Source organism: Phaenicophaeus curvirostris, chromosome 1 (genome assembly GCF_032191515.1).
Source record: "Phaenicophaeus curvirostris isolate KB17595 chromosome 1, BPBGC_Pcur_1.0, whole genome shotgun sequence".
Taxonomy (NCBI): domain Eukaryota; kingdom Metazoa; phylum Chordata; class Aves; order Cuculiformes; family Cuculidae; genus Phaenicophaeus; species Phaenicophaeus curvirostris.
In genome coordinates this window covers 140,553,573-140,569,066 of record NC_091392.1, presented here as the reverse complement: position 1 = coordinate 140,569,066, position 15,494 = coordinate 140,553,573, and the positions used below count along the sequence as shown (strand labels likewise).

The following is a 15,494-nucleotide window of genomic DNA, read 5'->3' as shown; positions in this document are numbered from 1 at the left end:
GTCGGAAAGCTCTACTGTTCTAATGAATTTAGTTAGTCTCTGTGGACCAGATATTAAAGATGTTAGATATCTAACAATGTGCTTTCCTTTCATAGAATTTTATAAAGCTGGATATTCAAGCCAACAGCCTAAATTACAAAAGTATTTATGAGCTGAAACACTGTTTTCATCTTCAAACACCTACACAATCCTGAACTCTCAATTGTTTCCCTTCATGTGCTGGACACATAAATTTTCATCAGAGTGATCTCTTGCTTCATTTTCCTAGTAGCTGTTTTCAAGACTTCATTATTTCTTAATTGTTTATCACTAAGGCAGATTTTTAAAAAATATAGACAGCATCTCAGAGAACTATTTTGAATACCTGTAATTACCATTAAGTGTTAAAGCCAATTACTTTGATATCTAGATATCTTTTAGAGTAACTAGGTTATGTTTATTTTTTCAAGATCTCTAAAAGCAGCCTGTTAAACTGAGAAGTGATTTATCTAAAAGATGCATAATCTTCCCACATATTCTTTTCCTTGTAATATCTTACACCTGAATACTTGGGATATCTTTTAACATTCAAAAAAGCTCAATAGTCCTAATCTGTTTCCCTAAAGTCAAGGCTTTTTCTTCATGTTTATACACAATAGTTTTCCGTGAATGTTAGTATGTGTCTGAAGTGTTAAAAGCATTTAATGCCATCAACATTCCCTACATTTCCTTCCCAAAGGTTTGTTTTATCACTTCTTAAGAACTCTCTAGATACAGGTATATTTTTATAATAATCTGATTGGGCTGCGTTTTGTAACTACTTTGTGTGTTAATCAGCACTTCTTCCTATGGTTCTGCTAACTTCATGTATAAGTTTATTATATGAGAAAGCTCTACTGAACTTGAATAAGCTCTGCTTAATACAGGGATGGATTTTTGCGCTTTCCAAGATAATGCGGATTCAGCAGCGTGGCTTTAATATAGGTGGCTGATGGAGCCTTGTATTTCCACAGAGCTGTGGGTCTCATATGAATTAATGGAACATTTTTGAATGTTTGTGGTTTGGTTTGTGCTCAGCTAAAATATTGCTGATTGTTAGGGAGAATCCACAAACTATTCCTGTTGTTCCCACTCAGAATTCACAGAAGTGAATTTTGTTAGTTATTTAGTATGTGTTAGCTTCATTATTATGTTGATGTGTAATTTTGTCTTATTTATTCCAGAACTACTGTATTTAACTTATTGTTATTTTAATGTGCATGACTGCTACTCCTATTGTGTTAGCTCTGTACAGTTACAAGACAGTGAATAAAGTCCTGGCAAATTCCCGCTGGTAGTGGGATAATGATTCTTTGTCTAGGTAACTCAAATAGAACAATTTAGTTGAACAAAATTATAAACACTTAACTCTCTCATTGGTTATTGCAATCATTGTTTTTATAGATGATTTAAAAACGTGCGTGTTTCTATAGAAAAATTCTTCTCCCTGTCTAATTTTCTCTCTGTTCTGTAATTTGTAAGATCAATATTCATTTCACATTATTTCCTTGATGATTTTTCAAAATGGTGATCTAGAAAAAAAGACTAAATCAGAAAACAATTCAGAGTGAAGCACAGGCATGATATGTAGTGACAGACTGTATTGCCTGTTGCATTAGCAAATCGTATATAACAGAGCCCCCATCTCCTTTTTAATTTATAATGGGATGTGACTTAAAGCAATCACACTGATAATTATTGTAACTGCCAATATGGGGTAGGTGGAAGACCTTTGAAAATGATCATTTTCTATCCTTTTCTGTGACAAATCTAGTTCCTCTGAATTGGGTTCAAGAGTGTAACAGCTGTGGCACCTGGCAGTGTCATGGACTGGCTGCGTTTCCCACAGTAGAATTTCACATTTTTAGCACTCCCTTGTTTTTCAGTCTCATTTTCCAGATAGTTCAGTCAGTGTTTGGAGAAGGCTGTCATAATAAAGCAGTGTTCCCATCTGTTGATCATGACTGGTTTAATAAGCAGTTAATGCCAATTCAGCTATGCTTACATCTGTTACTTACTGCAGCTGTGTGCTGTTAAGGGCTCCCCAACAGCCTTCAGATTTAGCTTTTGTTTCTCTGTTCATAGCATGTTACAACTTAGCCAGAACTACTCTTTTCCCTTAGGGCTGTCTGCTCATTGAAAGAGGAAAGGGTGTAAAACTTTCTGTCTTTTTCCCCATAAAGAGTGAAACATGGAGGTGTGCAAGGAAAGTGCAGTTCCATTGGTGTAGGAGACATGTGTTAGGGTGTCTGGGGGGTGGAAGGAAGGGTTGTTTTATCCACATTCTGGGAGCAAGACCAGAATGGTTTCTTTCAGCACCTTGGGAAGGCACGTAGAGAGCACATACACTGGGTAAAGAAAAGGAACCGTTTGTGAATTAAGGGCAATAGGAACACTCATTTAACAGTGCATGTTTCTTTTTATACAAGGCACTATTATGGCTGAAATACCTTTCAGTATTTTAGTGGTTTTCTACTGCACACAGATACTGTCAGCTTATAGGATACAGTCAAGAAATTTTCTGAACCTCACACAGGTGAAATCCAGATCCCTGTCTCTTTGGTTGCCTAAGAAGAATAAAAATGTACCTTTTGTATATCTAAGCGCTGGTCTTGTTGTTATAGCTGAGTTAACAACACGAAGTCCAAATGTGGATCAATTTACTATTAATTTAGATAGGAAAGCAAAAGCAGCGCTGGGCGGCCAGGGGAGTCGCAGCTCCACCAAAGCTCGCAAAGTCAGGAAAGCTGAGCAACGCCTTTTATTTCCCCCTTGTACAAGGCCGCATTCTTTGAGCTGGCTAATCTACGTCTGCTGGGGCCTGAGGTGATTTGTTGCTTTTGGCACTTGCTTCAGGCGGTTCCAAAAGGCTTAGTTGTAAAATGCAGTACATACTATCTATATACAAAATGTATATTGTCATGGTAACCTTTAGCTTTTAATTAAGATAGCATTGTGGCTTCCTCTTTCTTACCAAACAAGATGTTCCTGTGCTTTGAAACAGAAAGATCGCTGCTCGTTTAGTTGGTTTGATCAGCAAATTACTTTCTGTTACTCATTACATTGTGCCTGTATGAGATAATTTCCAAAGCCATGCTTTTGATGTTTAAAACCTCAGCTTCAGGGTTTTCAGTAGTAGCTATGGATGATCAGCATTCCTAAAACTAATCATACTTATGCCTCGTACTCTCGGTGTACCCTCTCTGTGTTGTTGTTCGCCCGCTTCATGTATCATAACTTTATCATTTAGATGCCTTTCATGGTTTTGTTTTCTGCTACATTAATTTATCATATGATCATTTAAATCCCCCAAATCCTCCCTAAGCTTTAGGACAGATATATAAAATAAGCAAGACATATAAAATAAGCAAATTATATAAAATAAGCAAAATAAAGCATGTGATTTTGTTTACTTTTTTTAATTCCTATTTTATTCTCTTTGATTTTTTTCCTCTTGCTTCCAGTCTTTTGCCATTCTTTCATTATTCTTGCCATCATTTTGTGCCAGGAGGGTGCCTAGTAGTTGGTGGTCTAGTTTGATATATTTATAAAAAATGACTTTTCAGTGGCACAGTACTGTTACTAGCAAATCAGAGAAGACAAGCACATTTGTACTAGGTCAGAAAAAGCTCCATGTAGCCTAGACCCTGTCCCTAGCTGTGGCTAAAAGATGATTCCTGAGGAAAAGTAAGAACAATGTACATAACAATGCTATAAGCTTAGAAAATAAGAATGAAAGAGCAGGCTGGTTTGAACTTCTGAGGATGAAAGCAAAAAGGAAAGTGGTAAAAAGCTTCTTTACACAAGATGGTTGCTCTGTTACCACCATCAGGAAGTCGTTCGTTCCATGATAAATTTCAGAGTGTGTCTTGGAGGAGGTGTTGAACTGTTACATCCAAGCTCATGATGGGTCAATGTATTCTTTCACTAAAGACTATCTTTTCTCTTCTAGCATCTTCATTCTCCACTTCATCTTCCTGGCATTCATTGAGGCGTCAATCTCTGGAGCTGCCAAGAGCTTCAATTCACAGCTCAGCAAAGCATTCCTGTTGCTTGCATAGTCCTGCTGTAGAACAAGCTCCAGAGCCTGGTAAAAAAAACATCACCGGAACTACTAGAGTCAACACGGAGCAGCAAGGTTTGGCCAAACAGCCTCAGCACCACTGTGCAGAGCAAAAGAAGCTGTGTTAAAGGCACCTGATGAAGGAGCGTGTGAAAAATGGATGAGACTGCAGATAGGAAAGATTTTTAGCACTTGCAACTGTGAAATTTAATTCCTTAAATAAAAAATAAACTGACTACTTTATGCTAAATTATTTATGACTTTGGAGTCTTACTTTGAAAGTATGAAAGAAAAACAGTGTCAGAGGTTCAGCTCTGCTGCTGAAAAGTATCAATATAATAACAGAGAATGGAAAATTGTATTTGTCAGAGTATCCTTTGTTTGCAGTAGGCCTATTTGATTTACTGACTTTCTTACTAAAGATTTACTGTCTTCTTACAAAACACCTTTTTCCAAAACGCCTTTTTCCAAAACTCATTTCTCAGATTCAGCCTGTAAGGCAGCTGTGAAGACCTGCTGCAGGGAGCTTATCTGGTTTCCTACTGGTGCTGACTTTTCCATGTATCAGTCCTAAAGCTTTTCCACTGATGGGGCCTGTCCCATGAGAGCACAGATGAGGTTCTTTGTCCTTGTTTGCCCTAATACAGGCTTAGATGATATAAATCCAGTGCTATTCTGAAGGAGTATTCTCAGAGGAATTGTTTCAGTATTATGGTATTATGAATGAAAGCAGGAATTGCATCGAGCCACATTTAGGAGCACCTCTACTCTTACCTCCCAAAGAATAGATAGGCGGCTGAACTGAGTAAAAAAAAAATCCAAATAAAGAATAATTCTCTCCATCTAACAAAGGTAATGTGATATTCACTGTCCAAGACAAGACATTTGAAATGGCGCAGTCAGGGGTATTTGGTGCATCTAGCACTGAAGATGCTCACCTCAATGAATGTATGACTTGTGAATGTAATAATACAATTATGTGGTTGTCTAATGCTTTCTGTTAAGAAGGTGAAGACTGATTCTTAGTATTGTTGACATATCAAGGTGAGAGGAAATGAAAGATTCTTGCAAGCTAGACTGTAGATACCAATACAATTTCCAGGCAGATACATGTATTTATGTTTACGTTTGAAGTAAAGTGGAGTTGGAAAGATGCACTTAACCAAACAGGCCAATTAAAGTGTACACAGGAATGTGTTATAACCCAGTGGTACATTTATATTCAGTCAATTCCAGCTTTTATGGTAGCCAATTTAATCGCAGACCTTTTCTGTGTTCCAGATACATGACACATTTATTACTGTATCTGACTGCTAAGATACTCTTTTGCTGGATGTAGTAGTAATATCTCAGGTCTTTACTACCTCCTCTACACTTTGCTTCCCCTCTTTTTAAATGTCTCTCTCAGATAAAGTATATCCTCAGATTAATATTACATTATTAATTTCCACATATCTTTCTGAATGAATTAGCAAATACTAAAGATTGCTGCATGATTAAACAAAGAGTAATACAGACAATTTCACCTTACGAGATGGAGTCTGGCTGTCCTGGCTCTTCTGGATGCTTAGAGTGTAGGATTATTACTGCACATTTCAAATGACAGGGACAAATGTCCTGTGCTACCTCTACCTGGGGACGCTAGGGCCCTGACAGAGCCAGTGATACAGTGAGCCAAGGACATCTCTGCAACTGGGCATAGGTTTCTGCATGTTGTTAGGGAGGCTTTGGCATAGATATGTGGAGACATAATTTCCATCAGTGGCAAAATGAGTGGGAAAGAAAGGTTAAGAAAGGTTAAGAACTCAAGAAAGGTTATTCTAAGTTGGGGTTAGATGAAGCCCAGGTATTTTACCATACAGCTTCTCCAATGGTCTTTATGTGTGTCTGTGTCTGTTTGGAATAATAGCAAAGAAGCACCTTCTTTTCATGAGGGGTGTCTCTTTCATGCCGCACGCTTCTGAGCAGTAGATGTTTCACTTAGCACAATGTAACCATGGTAGCATGGTAAGAACCTTGACTTTGTGGCCCTGAAATATAAAAGAAACAAAGCAATGAACCGAAGATGCCCCAAACATTGTGAAATATTCAGGTCCCAGCAAAGGTCCTTCTGTGTTGTCAGTACCTTGCTCTTGTGAGGCAAATTCCCAGTACAATGGAGTGGGTGAAACATTCTGTTTTGATTTTGCAGATGCAGAAAGGTCACATTTGGTTCATGTCAAAGCCTATAGAGACTTCCTTGAGGCCAGTGTGGAGGCAACACCTGGAGCTGCTTGTGGTGCTTATTACCAAGTCTCAAGCAGCCACTTGGACAAGAAGGTGCCACGTTATTTTCAGATGAATGTGTACTTAATACCCTGTTTTTCTTGAGCGTGACTGCTGGTCGTGCTTCTATATGCAAACACGCTGAAAATCTCAAGGTCCACTCTGCGCTTCACATATTTAGCCATTAATATGAAACGAGAGCAATCCAATGCTTTCATTCAAGAGAGAGTGTAATAGATATATATATATTCCTTTATCTATCAGTTTGGGGAAAATGCTGAGATTTTGATACCTATCAGCATGGTACAAAAAAACCCCAAAGTATATAGATATTTTTATTTAGTATAGCAGAATTATGGATTTTGTGCAGCCAGAATGACCTTGCAGCCAAGATAATTGAGTGGGATATGAGAGTGTTGAATTTTCTCCCTAGTTTGATTCAGAGAAGACTTAAACCTGGGGAAAACTGTAATTCTGAAATGGTTATCCTGGAAGCTGCAGTCTGGACAGTCCATGCTACCTTCTGTTCTGCAGGTCAGGGTCCTTACTTGATCCATGATGTCCTGGAGTTTTCTCTTGGAGAATGGAGCTGGCACACACATGGAGTCCCTGGTTATAGGGATTCAATGGGGATCTGTTCTATGCAGAGGGAAAACTGGAAGCTCAGAACAAGTATTTCCATTGTCTACATGAACACTTTGTTTTCCTGGAGGAAATGGCACTACCAATGAACAGAAGAATCCTGTAAATGTTGATAGAAAAGATACCTCAATGAAAAATCTATTGAATAGAAAATTTACTTTTCCCCCAAGAACAGCTTTCAATCAAATGGACTTTGGAATCTATAAGCTCATATTTCTAGCAGAAGATGCATCTCTATTGCACTAATGCAGCATTGATGTGATTGTCTCACCTATGCTGCTTGTGGTTACCGTGTATCGGAGGCTGAAGATGTGCAGTTTCAGTAATGTGAATGGATTGGATTTTGCAAGTACATACGATTAGGCATGTGCAGATGTATTTTGTGCCACCCCGCAGTGATGAGGACTGTGATCCTCTTGAAAAAATGGCTGAAGAAATCTTACCTTAATATTCCACTAGGTGCAATGAAAATTCGTGAGAAATACAAACAGGAATGCTAACCAAGTGCAGGATCAAAACCGGCAGCACAGGTAGCCTGAATGATGAATTCTTCTTCTGCATAAAGAGTGATCATCAATCACTGTTGGTTCTTCAGACAAGCTACGTTTAAAGATTGATTTATTATAGAAATATGAATGTGATGGATGAGTTCCCTTTTCACTTTTGATCAAGGATCCATTTCACTGTTCCTTTCTGGATGTGCAGTCTGACCTCAAGAAGCACCTGTCATAAACCAGCATTTATTAATTTTCCCTACTGCAGCCACAAGATTTTTTTCCTGACTGAGATCGGTTAAATGTTTTGTTGCATTGCTTTGTATTGAGCCTGGGAATTGTCAGGATGATTTATTCTTTTCATTCAAACATTCCTGTTGGTCCATTCACACAACATGAGCTTCTTCCCGAGTTCCCCACAATGCAGGTTATGTTTTCACATGCTTGCTTCTTTCCACTGATCTGTTTTAAAGAGGCAAATAGTATGATGGTGGTCTGTCAAAAAGATGAATTTTCCGATTAGATTTCCCAGATGGCTGAGCTTCACCAGCATGGTCTAATTTCATGTTCTGTCAATAGAGCATAACCAAATCTCTAAAAATGTAGGTTGCTGGCTCCTCACACTGCCTCATACAAAACAGGCATTGGTGGGGTCTGGGTTGCCTCTCTGACTTTGGAACTGGCCAAGACTATGCTCAAGCATTTTTGTGATTCTTTTCCAGCTACTAAGATGGTAATTTTCCTATTCACACCCCTCGACATTCTGTTTCTTTTTGATAAGGAAAAATAGCCTACAAAACAAAAACAAAAACAACAAAATAAAAGAAAGAATTCATATTCATCCCCACCTGTATTTGTAATTCTGGGTCAAACTCTGGACCCCAGAGGGGCTGGGACTCAGACCCCGGCATTCAGCATGACATGCATTCACTGGTGCTGCATGAGAAGGTAAAATATATTTCATACTGAACTGCTTGTTTGAGCAAGTGAAAGGCACAGGAAGAGGACACCTGCCAGTTAGCTGTTATATTGGTAGTGTGGCTATGAAAATCCTGAGATCCAAGGTAAGTAAAGATAAAAGGGGAAATGAGAGTAAGGGCTTTTACAAGACCAGCTGATAGAACTAGAGGAAGTGGAAAAGTGTTTGAGATCAAATTCCTTTGGAAAGCCATCAATAACCTCCTACTCATTTGTGAAATTATGAAATCAGATGAATGTTCTATCTTCCAAGAAAAATGTCAGCTTCACAAAAGAAGATTTTATAGCAAACCTTGACTCAATTTTCACAGGTGTGCAAAGGACCTTTTTCTCCATGGCTGTTTCCTTCCTTGCCTACTGAGAACACAGCTAGCTTGACTGCTGTATAAACGCAACTGAGCTCCAGAGGGCTCAGTCTTTTGATAAACGACACTGTGAGAGGTCACACAACTCTCTTAACCGCACATCCACACTCTTCTGGATGGATCTGGGACCACTTGTAACTACCTCCTGTTGACAAAATGAGGTTGTTATCACCAAACCCAAGGTTTTCTCCCAGCTGTGAGGTGCTTCTCCAGGCAGGAAGGGGTGCTTGGCAGAAGGGAGTGCAGGCTTATGCTGACTTCTTTTGAAAACTGAGCAGTTAGCAATGTCAGTCCTTGTGGAGACATTTTATACGGAAGAAGGACTTGATGCTGTGGGCCTTGTTGACATTGAGCAACTCTGACAAGACCTTGAAACAGAGAGCTAGCTCAGTGGGAAGAAGAAGCAACAGAGAGAAAAACAAGAGCTAGTTCAGTGGGAGGAAGAAGCAACAGAGAGAAAAACAAAGGAAGAAAAATATCAACATGGTTAATTTTAGTGTAATTTCTTTATTAGCATGCACAGTTGTTTAGCCAATAATATGTTAGTAATAGCCTCGTGGACAAGCACCTAACCAATAATAAACTGTAGATAGGCGTGTGGACAGCTTATGCACAGCCTGTTGTGTAACTTAAAAGGGTATATAATGAAACATCTAACTCAATAAAGGGTCTTCGATCCATCAGATTGAAGTCCATGTCTCAATCCCCTCGACAAGTCCTCCCCACACTGGCCCTGGAGCCAGGCCAACAGCACTAAGCAAGTGCTGTCCCTAAACAAGTGACAAGATAAGGTTTGCTGATGAAGCCCTGCTGCCTCTGGAGAGACACAACTCCAACTGACTCAGCAGTGCTCAGGTTGTGATTCAACAGAAAATCTGCTGAAGGGCAAAACTGTGAGGATTGATTTCAGCACAGTGTAAGCTCAGTCTTCTAACTACAGGGCTGTAAGAAAAGTTTCGAAGCAACACAAACACATCTGTGGCCAAAATGGAACCAGGTCTTTTTGCCCGGTTCTTCTTCCACTTCAATCAGCTTTCAGATTTGGGACGTCAACACTGATATTGCTACCCTTTCCACTGAAAACTGCCCCACATCTCAGTCCTTAGCAGGTTTAGAAGGGGTAATCTTCCATCTCCAGTGGCATTCCCTGCTCCAGACAGTTCCTGCCACAGGTAACCCAGAGCTGAGCATTGTGGCATTTGTCCAGCTGCTTCTCTAAAGGTTATGAGGAAATTCAGGATATGCTACTTGCATGCAGTGGTCTTGAGCCAAATTCTGTGATTGTAAGCTGACCTTTCTCTAAGTCAGACAGTGATGTGGAGGATGGAGATCCCTGCACACCTTGTCTTTGTTTTGTGTTGTATATCTCCAGCAGAGTGGAAAGAAGGCCAAAGTGGGAAGGAGATTTAGTAGGGGAGATACCATAGTCTTCAGGGAAGCTGCTGAGACAGGGATATTTTAGAATTTCTCCTCAGATTGCTTATGTCTTTTTCCTCTGGAAACAGCCTTTCATCTGGAGAGAAATGGTTATGGACAGGTATACAAGGTTTTCCAAGCAATGGCTCAGCATAAAAAAAAATGGCTCAGCATAAAAAAAAAAAGTCTCAGCATAAAAAGGAATAGGGGGATGTACTACAGGGCCTCATTTTTCCAAGTGGTCTTTGTTTTATACCTAAAGCTTGCCTTTGATATCATTGATACTTTCATTCCCCAGCACCTGAGTGGTTCTTCTGTGCCATTGTATCGAGACTATTGTCCTTAATTTTGCTAGTTTAAAAAAATAATTGTCATTGTATTTTACAAGCGTGATTAAGGCAGGACTGGATGCAAGGCTTTTGATTTTGGTACTGTGGCTAATTCCAACATTTAGTTTCTCTGAGGTGGCTTCAGGCTCAGCTGAGATCTAAAACTCAAGGGTAACCTGAACAGCCTGGCAGATCTCCTTGGTTTTGCTGTAAAGATGCAGGTCATACTAATTCAAACCTTCACCAGGCGTTGTTCTGGAGGGATCACAAGCTCTAGTCAATCCTGCAATGTATTTTGAGTTCACAGCATGGCACATCTGACTTCACGTATCAGTTACAAATTTTTTTGCCTCTCCTCCTTATCTGTTAAAACGTTTTCCAGGCAGGTTTTTTCTGCAAACAGCTTCATCAGTGTCCTGAGCCAACCAGAAGCCACACGAAGGTGGCTGTTGCAGCACCGAGCCTGCATTGATCAGCCCTGGCGACAAGCAACCTGCACTGGCGTGCGATCTACCCAGCACTACTAGAGCTACACAGCTGCTAGTAGGCTCAGAGTTAAAGCAGAACTTGGTTGCTTGCATTTGAAAACAAAATCCAGGTCAGCAGTAAGTAATAAATACTCGTGGACACCGACATATAAAGCTCAGTGGTCTCTTCGAATTAAATCACTACTATTATGCCCTCCTTAGATTGTCCAGTTAGCATCTATTAAACTTGAAACTGTAGCTGGTGCTGCACATTGTGCAACAGCACCACTACCACAACTGCTCTCCAGGCACTGCGCTGGCAGGAGTTATTGCAGGATCTACCTCTGCACTCTGGCACCCTTTGGCCTTTAGGGCGTTACTGTCCCTGTTTTCTGAAATGAAGTGGGGCTGTGTTCGTTAAGAACGTGGAGGGGGATTTCTGGGTGGGAATAGTTTCCTTACATACCAGCAATTCATAAAATTACGCTCACTCCATGCTTTTTATAACACAACATGCTGTGAAGCTACACCCTTCTCACAACTAAAATAGAAAACCAGACCTTTTACAAGAAATGTGTATAAGGGATGAATTCAAGCAATAAGGTGAATACAAATGGAGAATATAGCCAAAAATGCTTTGGTTTCTTTCTACTATTCTTCATGTTTTTCATCTTCTCTGCCTGCCTGCAGAGCCTGACTTTCTTCTGAAAGTCTTTTCACAAATAGTGCAACCATTTACCTCCTGTGGATGCTTCCTATTTCTCTTTTTCTGTTGTTTTCATTGATCTAACATGAAAGTCACCTTGAACTGAAGGAGCTTTGCCTTTTCTATGCATGTAAAGTATTAAACCCCATGTATATTAAAATAGACACAAAAAATAAAAGGGCTAGACATATTTTTGTAGGGATTGTTGTTGTAGGAAGTCATGGATACTAAATCTGAGTTGTCCATAAGAAAGGCAACATGCTGTTGGATTGAATAGGTAACTCATAGAATGGCTGCAAACTAGAAAACAAAGCAGGGTGTGTTATGCCTTTCAATATTTGTTTTGGTGTATATTTTTTTCTGAGCAGAAGCATGTTTGAGTACTTGCTGGCCAGTTCCTCATTCACATCAATACAGGTGACATGAGTTCAGTGTGTAACTTGCCTGTGGATATGTTAAAGAGGTTTATCACTGGAGGAAACTATCTTTCACTACAAAGTTCCTGCCCAGGTTTACCACCAACTCTTCTTTTACGGAGCTGCTTCACGGACAAAGAAACTCAGACCTTTCCTTACCAAACAAGAGGCAGGAGTTCAACTTAACAGCTTAAATAGTTTTTGACACCTGAGTTCAAATTACGTCTTCAGACAATTACATTATGAATACGCCTGAAGTGCTGGTAGCTGAATGTTGATTTGTTTTGTTTCCCAATTAAATATGTAACTAAATGCATTTATCCACGTTAGCGTTGGCTAGGACAAGTGGTGCTGTGCTCGTTAGTCCCATGAATCTCTGCCCACCCTCGTGGCCACAGAGCAGGTATATGCTGTCGGTGCGTGCTCCCATCCCAAGCCTAAAAGCCAAGATAGACTTCCTCCGTGCCTTCCTTGATAAAATTAATTTCAGTTGTCTCCCTTTTCTCCTTTTCACACCACAGATCTTCTGCTTAATCCTGGCTTTAAAAGCAGCAGGAGATGACATATTTTACTGTCACAAAGAAACGGGTTACGCTCAAGGGAAATACTTAAGAAGATGCATTTTTTAAATGGCACAAAAGAGAAAAGCCATATTTTTTCCATAGTTTATGGGTATTTGGGGTATCCTTTCTCCTGTAAATGTGTGACACTTCGTGCAGGGTGAAATCTGGTCCACCAAGAACTTTCCTAGTAGCAAGCTGGTGGCTGGCTTGTGGTCCGTTTTTCTCCCTTTTCCAAGCCTACCCACTCTGAATTGCTTCAAAAGAGGTCAGCGCATTCAAGTGATTGATCTAGCCAGTTTTAACCATCACCTGTACAATTTGAGTGCAAAAGCATTGAAGTTCACAGGATGCCAAAGTGCTGAACACAATATTCCTTACCTCTCACCGTTCACTGTGCCTCCCACTGAAACTTTTGTTATGTGGCCTTGTGCATGTGCGGTTTATATGCACTTTGGCAAGCCTGTTTCAAATTTAAAGAAGCCAGGGAGAAGCTGAGAGGTCTAGTCTACTCCTTCATGGAAGCTGGCACAGATCTGAGAATACTTACAGTATTAGCTTGGGTGCAGTATGTAATACAAAAGAACTTTTCTTCCATTATACATTGTACCTACATGCACATCTGTTGCTGGTTTGCCTTTCTTTCTTGAATTAGATTATGAATACTTCTACAAGGGCTTTGGTCTCCTTATAATACTGAGCTCAACAGCAGTGGAGTTTGGATCTTTCCAGCCATGCCCACAGATAACTTTAAGGGGTTGTTACAGGCACCCTACACACTAATGTGCAGGACTTAATGAATTCCCATAATCATAGAATCATAGAATCTCTAGGTTGGAAAGGACCCACTGGATCATCGAGTCCAACCATTCCCTTCAGTCACTAAACCATGCCCCTCAGCACCTCATCCACCCATCTTTTAAACACCTCCAGGGATGGGGACTCAACCACCTCCCTGGGCAGCCTGTTCCAGTGCCCAATGACCCTTTCCATGAAAATTTTTTTCCTGATGTCAAGCCTGAACTTCCCCTAGCAGAGCTTGAGGACATTCCCTCTCATCCAGTCAAATGTTCACCTGGTACTTATGGCTATATAATACATAGAAAATATGTCCCATTTGTGATCTAAATGGGCTTTTATGAATTAAAATGCATAGAAGAAAGTTATCCAAGTCAGTGGTAAGACCCACATTTGGCAATTTTCATCTGAGAGATGAAATCTAAATGCAAGCACTCAATAAGGTGTATGTGTGTGTCCAGAATACGGACTTAGCATCCATCTGAGTTGAAGAGGAAGAAGAAAATCCAGTGATTCAGGATGCAGATGTGATTCTCATGAATACTGTATCCATAAATGTGCTTCCTGAGGAAGTCTAAATAAATTAAGGAACTTCAAAAATCTCTATTATTTTGTCTTCAGACCACAATTGAAATAAACAGGATGAAGTCCAGGTGTCTAGACACCTCTATATGGTGCTTTCTGAGATGCCCGAGTCTCTAAGGCATCTGGTTCAAGCTGGCTTATAAGACATAAGACCTACAGAAGATTCGTTTGTTCTGGCTGCTAGATGCTGGGTAAGATAATCCACAGCACCTAAAATAGCACTCTGCCCTGTCAGTGAAGTCATTCCCTTTGGTGAATGCTGAGGAGAGGCTTAGATTTGTCTGTTTATACCCATTACACCATTTATATCTGCTTGACTATGTGAAGGGTGAAAGAAGTAATTCTTCCCCTTAGAAAACTTTAGAAAACAAAGGCAAATCCACTTCCACTAAGGAATGCCATGACAAATATCACTAAAAAATTTTTTCTGAGCTGCTGCCTGGAGAGTCATCATAAGAACATTTATCCATTCTGCAAGGTACATTGACAAATCATTCAAGTATGAAAACCAGTCATAAATTACATAAAAACCTTAACATAACTACCATCCTGTAATATGTTGATGGGCAAGTCCAGTCTTTTAGCTGGACAACACACAGAAAGCTTCTTGCCTGAGGAAATACGACATTTTTAACATGTTGCAATCTACAAGTGGGAGCTGCTGAGCAGAGAGTTTCAAGCCCTGTCAGTGCCATTCTCCCTTGCCAGCCTGATTTTGTGTTCGTGCTTGTGTTGGTTCAAATAATACTTTGCTAGTAGAAGAAAGAAACCCCCGTGGCTCTTTTGTCCTTTCCGTGTGGCAAAGCAAATGAGAAAGGGTGCTTCTTTCTTTTATATGAGAGCGCTGGGGCTGCTTGCTTGGAGCTTACCCCTGCCGGCGGCCAAATGCTCAAAAGCTCAGAGGCAGTGTGATTGCACACTCTGGGATGCATCAAGTTGCCTGAAGAGACAGGCACTTATGGAGACATTAAAAAAATACTTCTTTTTTTTTCTGTTTTAAGTGGCTGATGCTCCTGAAAATCTTAAAACTCTGGCCAAGGTCCCCATCTAAGGGTATGCGACTCGAGAGTGCTGACACCACGTGAACAGTGCCTGGCACTCAGCAGGATCCATCCCGGAGTTCCAGTCAGGCCCTGCTGGGCAAAGCACTTCCCAGTGGCAAGGCCACAAAGGCTGCCTGACCCCAGCAGAAGCCTGAGCTTGACCTGCTAGAACATTATGATGCGAGGTGACAACTCCAACCACCCCAGCTGGAGCCTTCAGACACAAAGAATTCATGGAGCAAGATTTGAGGTGGAAGGAGGAGGTTGGTTCCCATTGCTTTATTTCTTTATTTCGGTCTCAAAGAAGAAGCGATGGGTATATTCCCCTGTGCATTTAGACTGAGCCAGA

The 15,494-nt window shown here is 40.3% G+C and overlaps 1 protein-coding gene across 1 annotated transcript in view; it reads left to right on the top strand.

The window, feature by feature from the left end:
* The window catches only part of VWA3B (von Willebrand factor A domain containing 3B), a 72,400-nt gene extending 68,129 nt beyond the window's left edge, over window positions 1–4,271 (top strand). Inside the window, exon 29 of the mRNA XM_069876311.1 lies at window positions 3,971–4,271. Coding sequence (XP_069732412.1) covers window positions 3,971–4,209 — 239 coding nt within the window. The 3' untranslated portion in view covers window positions 4,210–4,271. The remainder of the gene's footprint in view (window positions 1–3,970) is intronic.
* The last annotated feature ends 11,223 nt before the right edge of the window (window positions 4,272–15,494 follow it).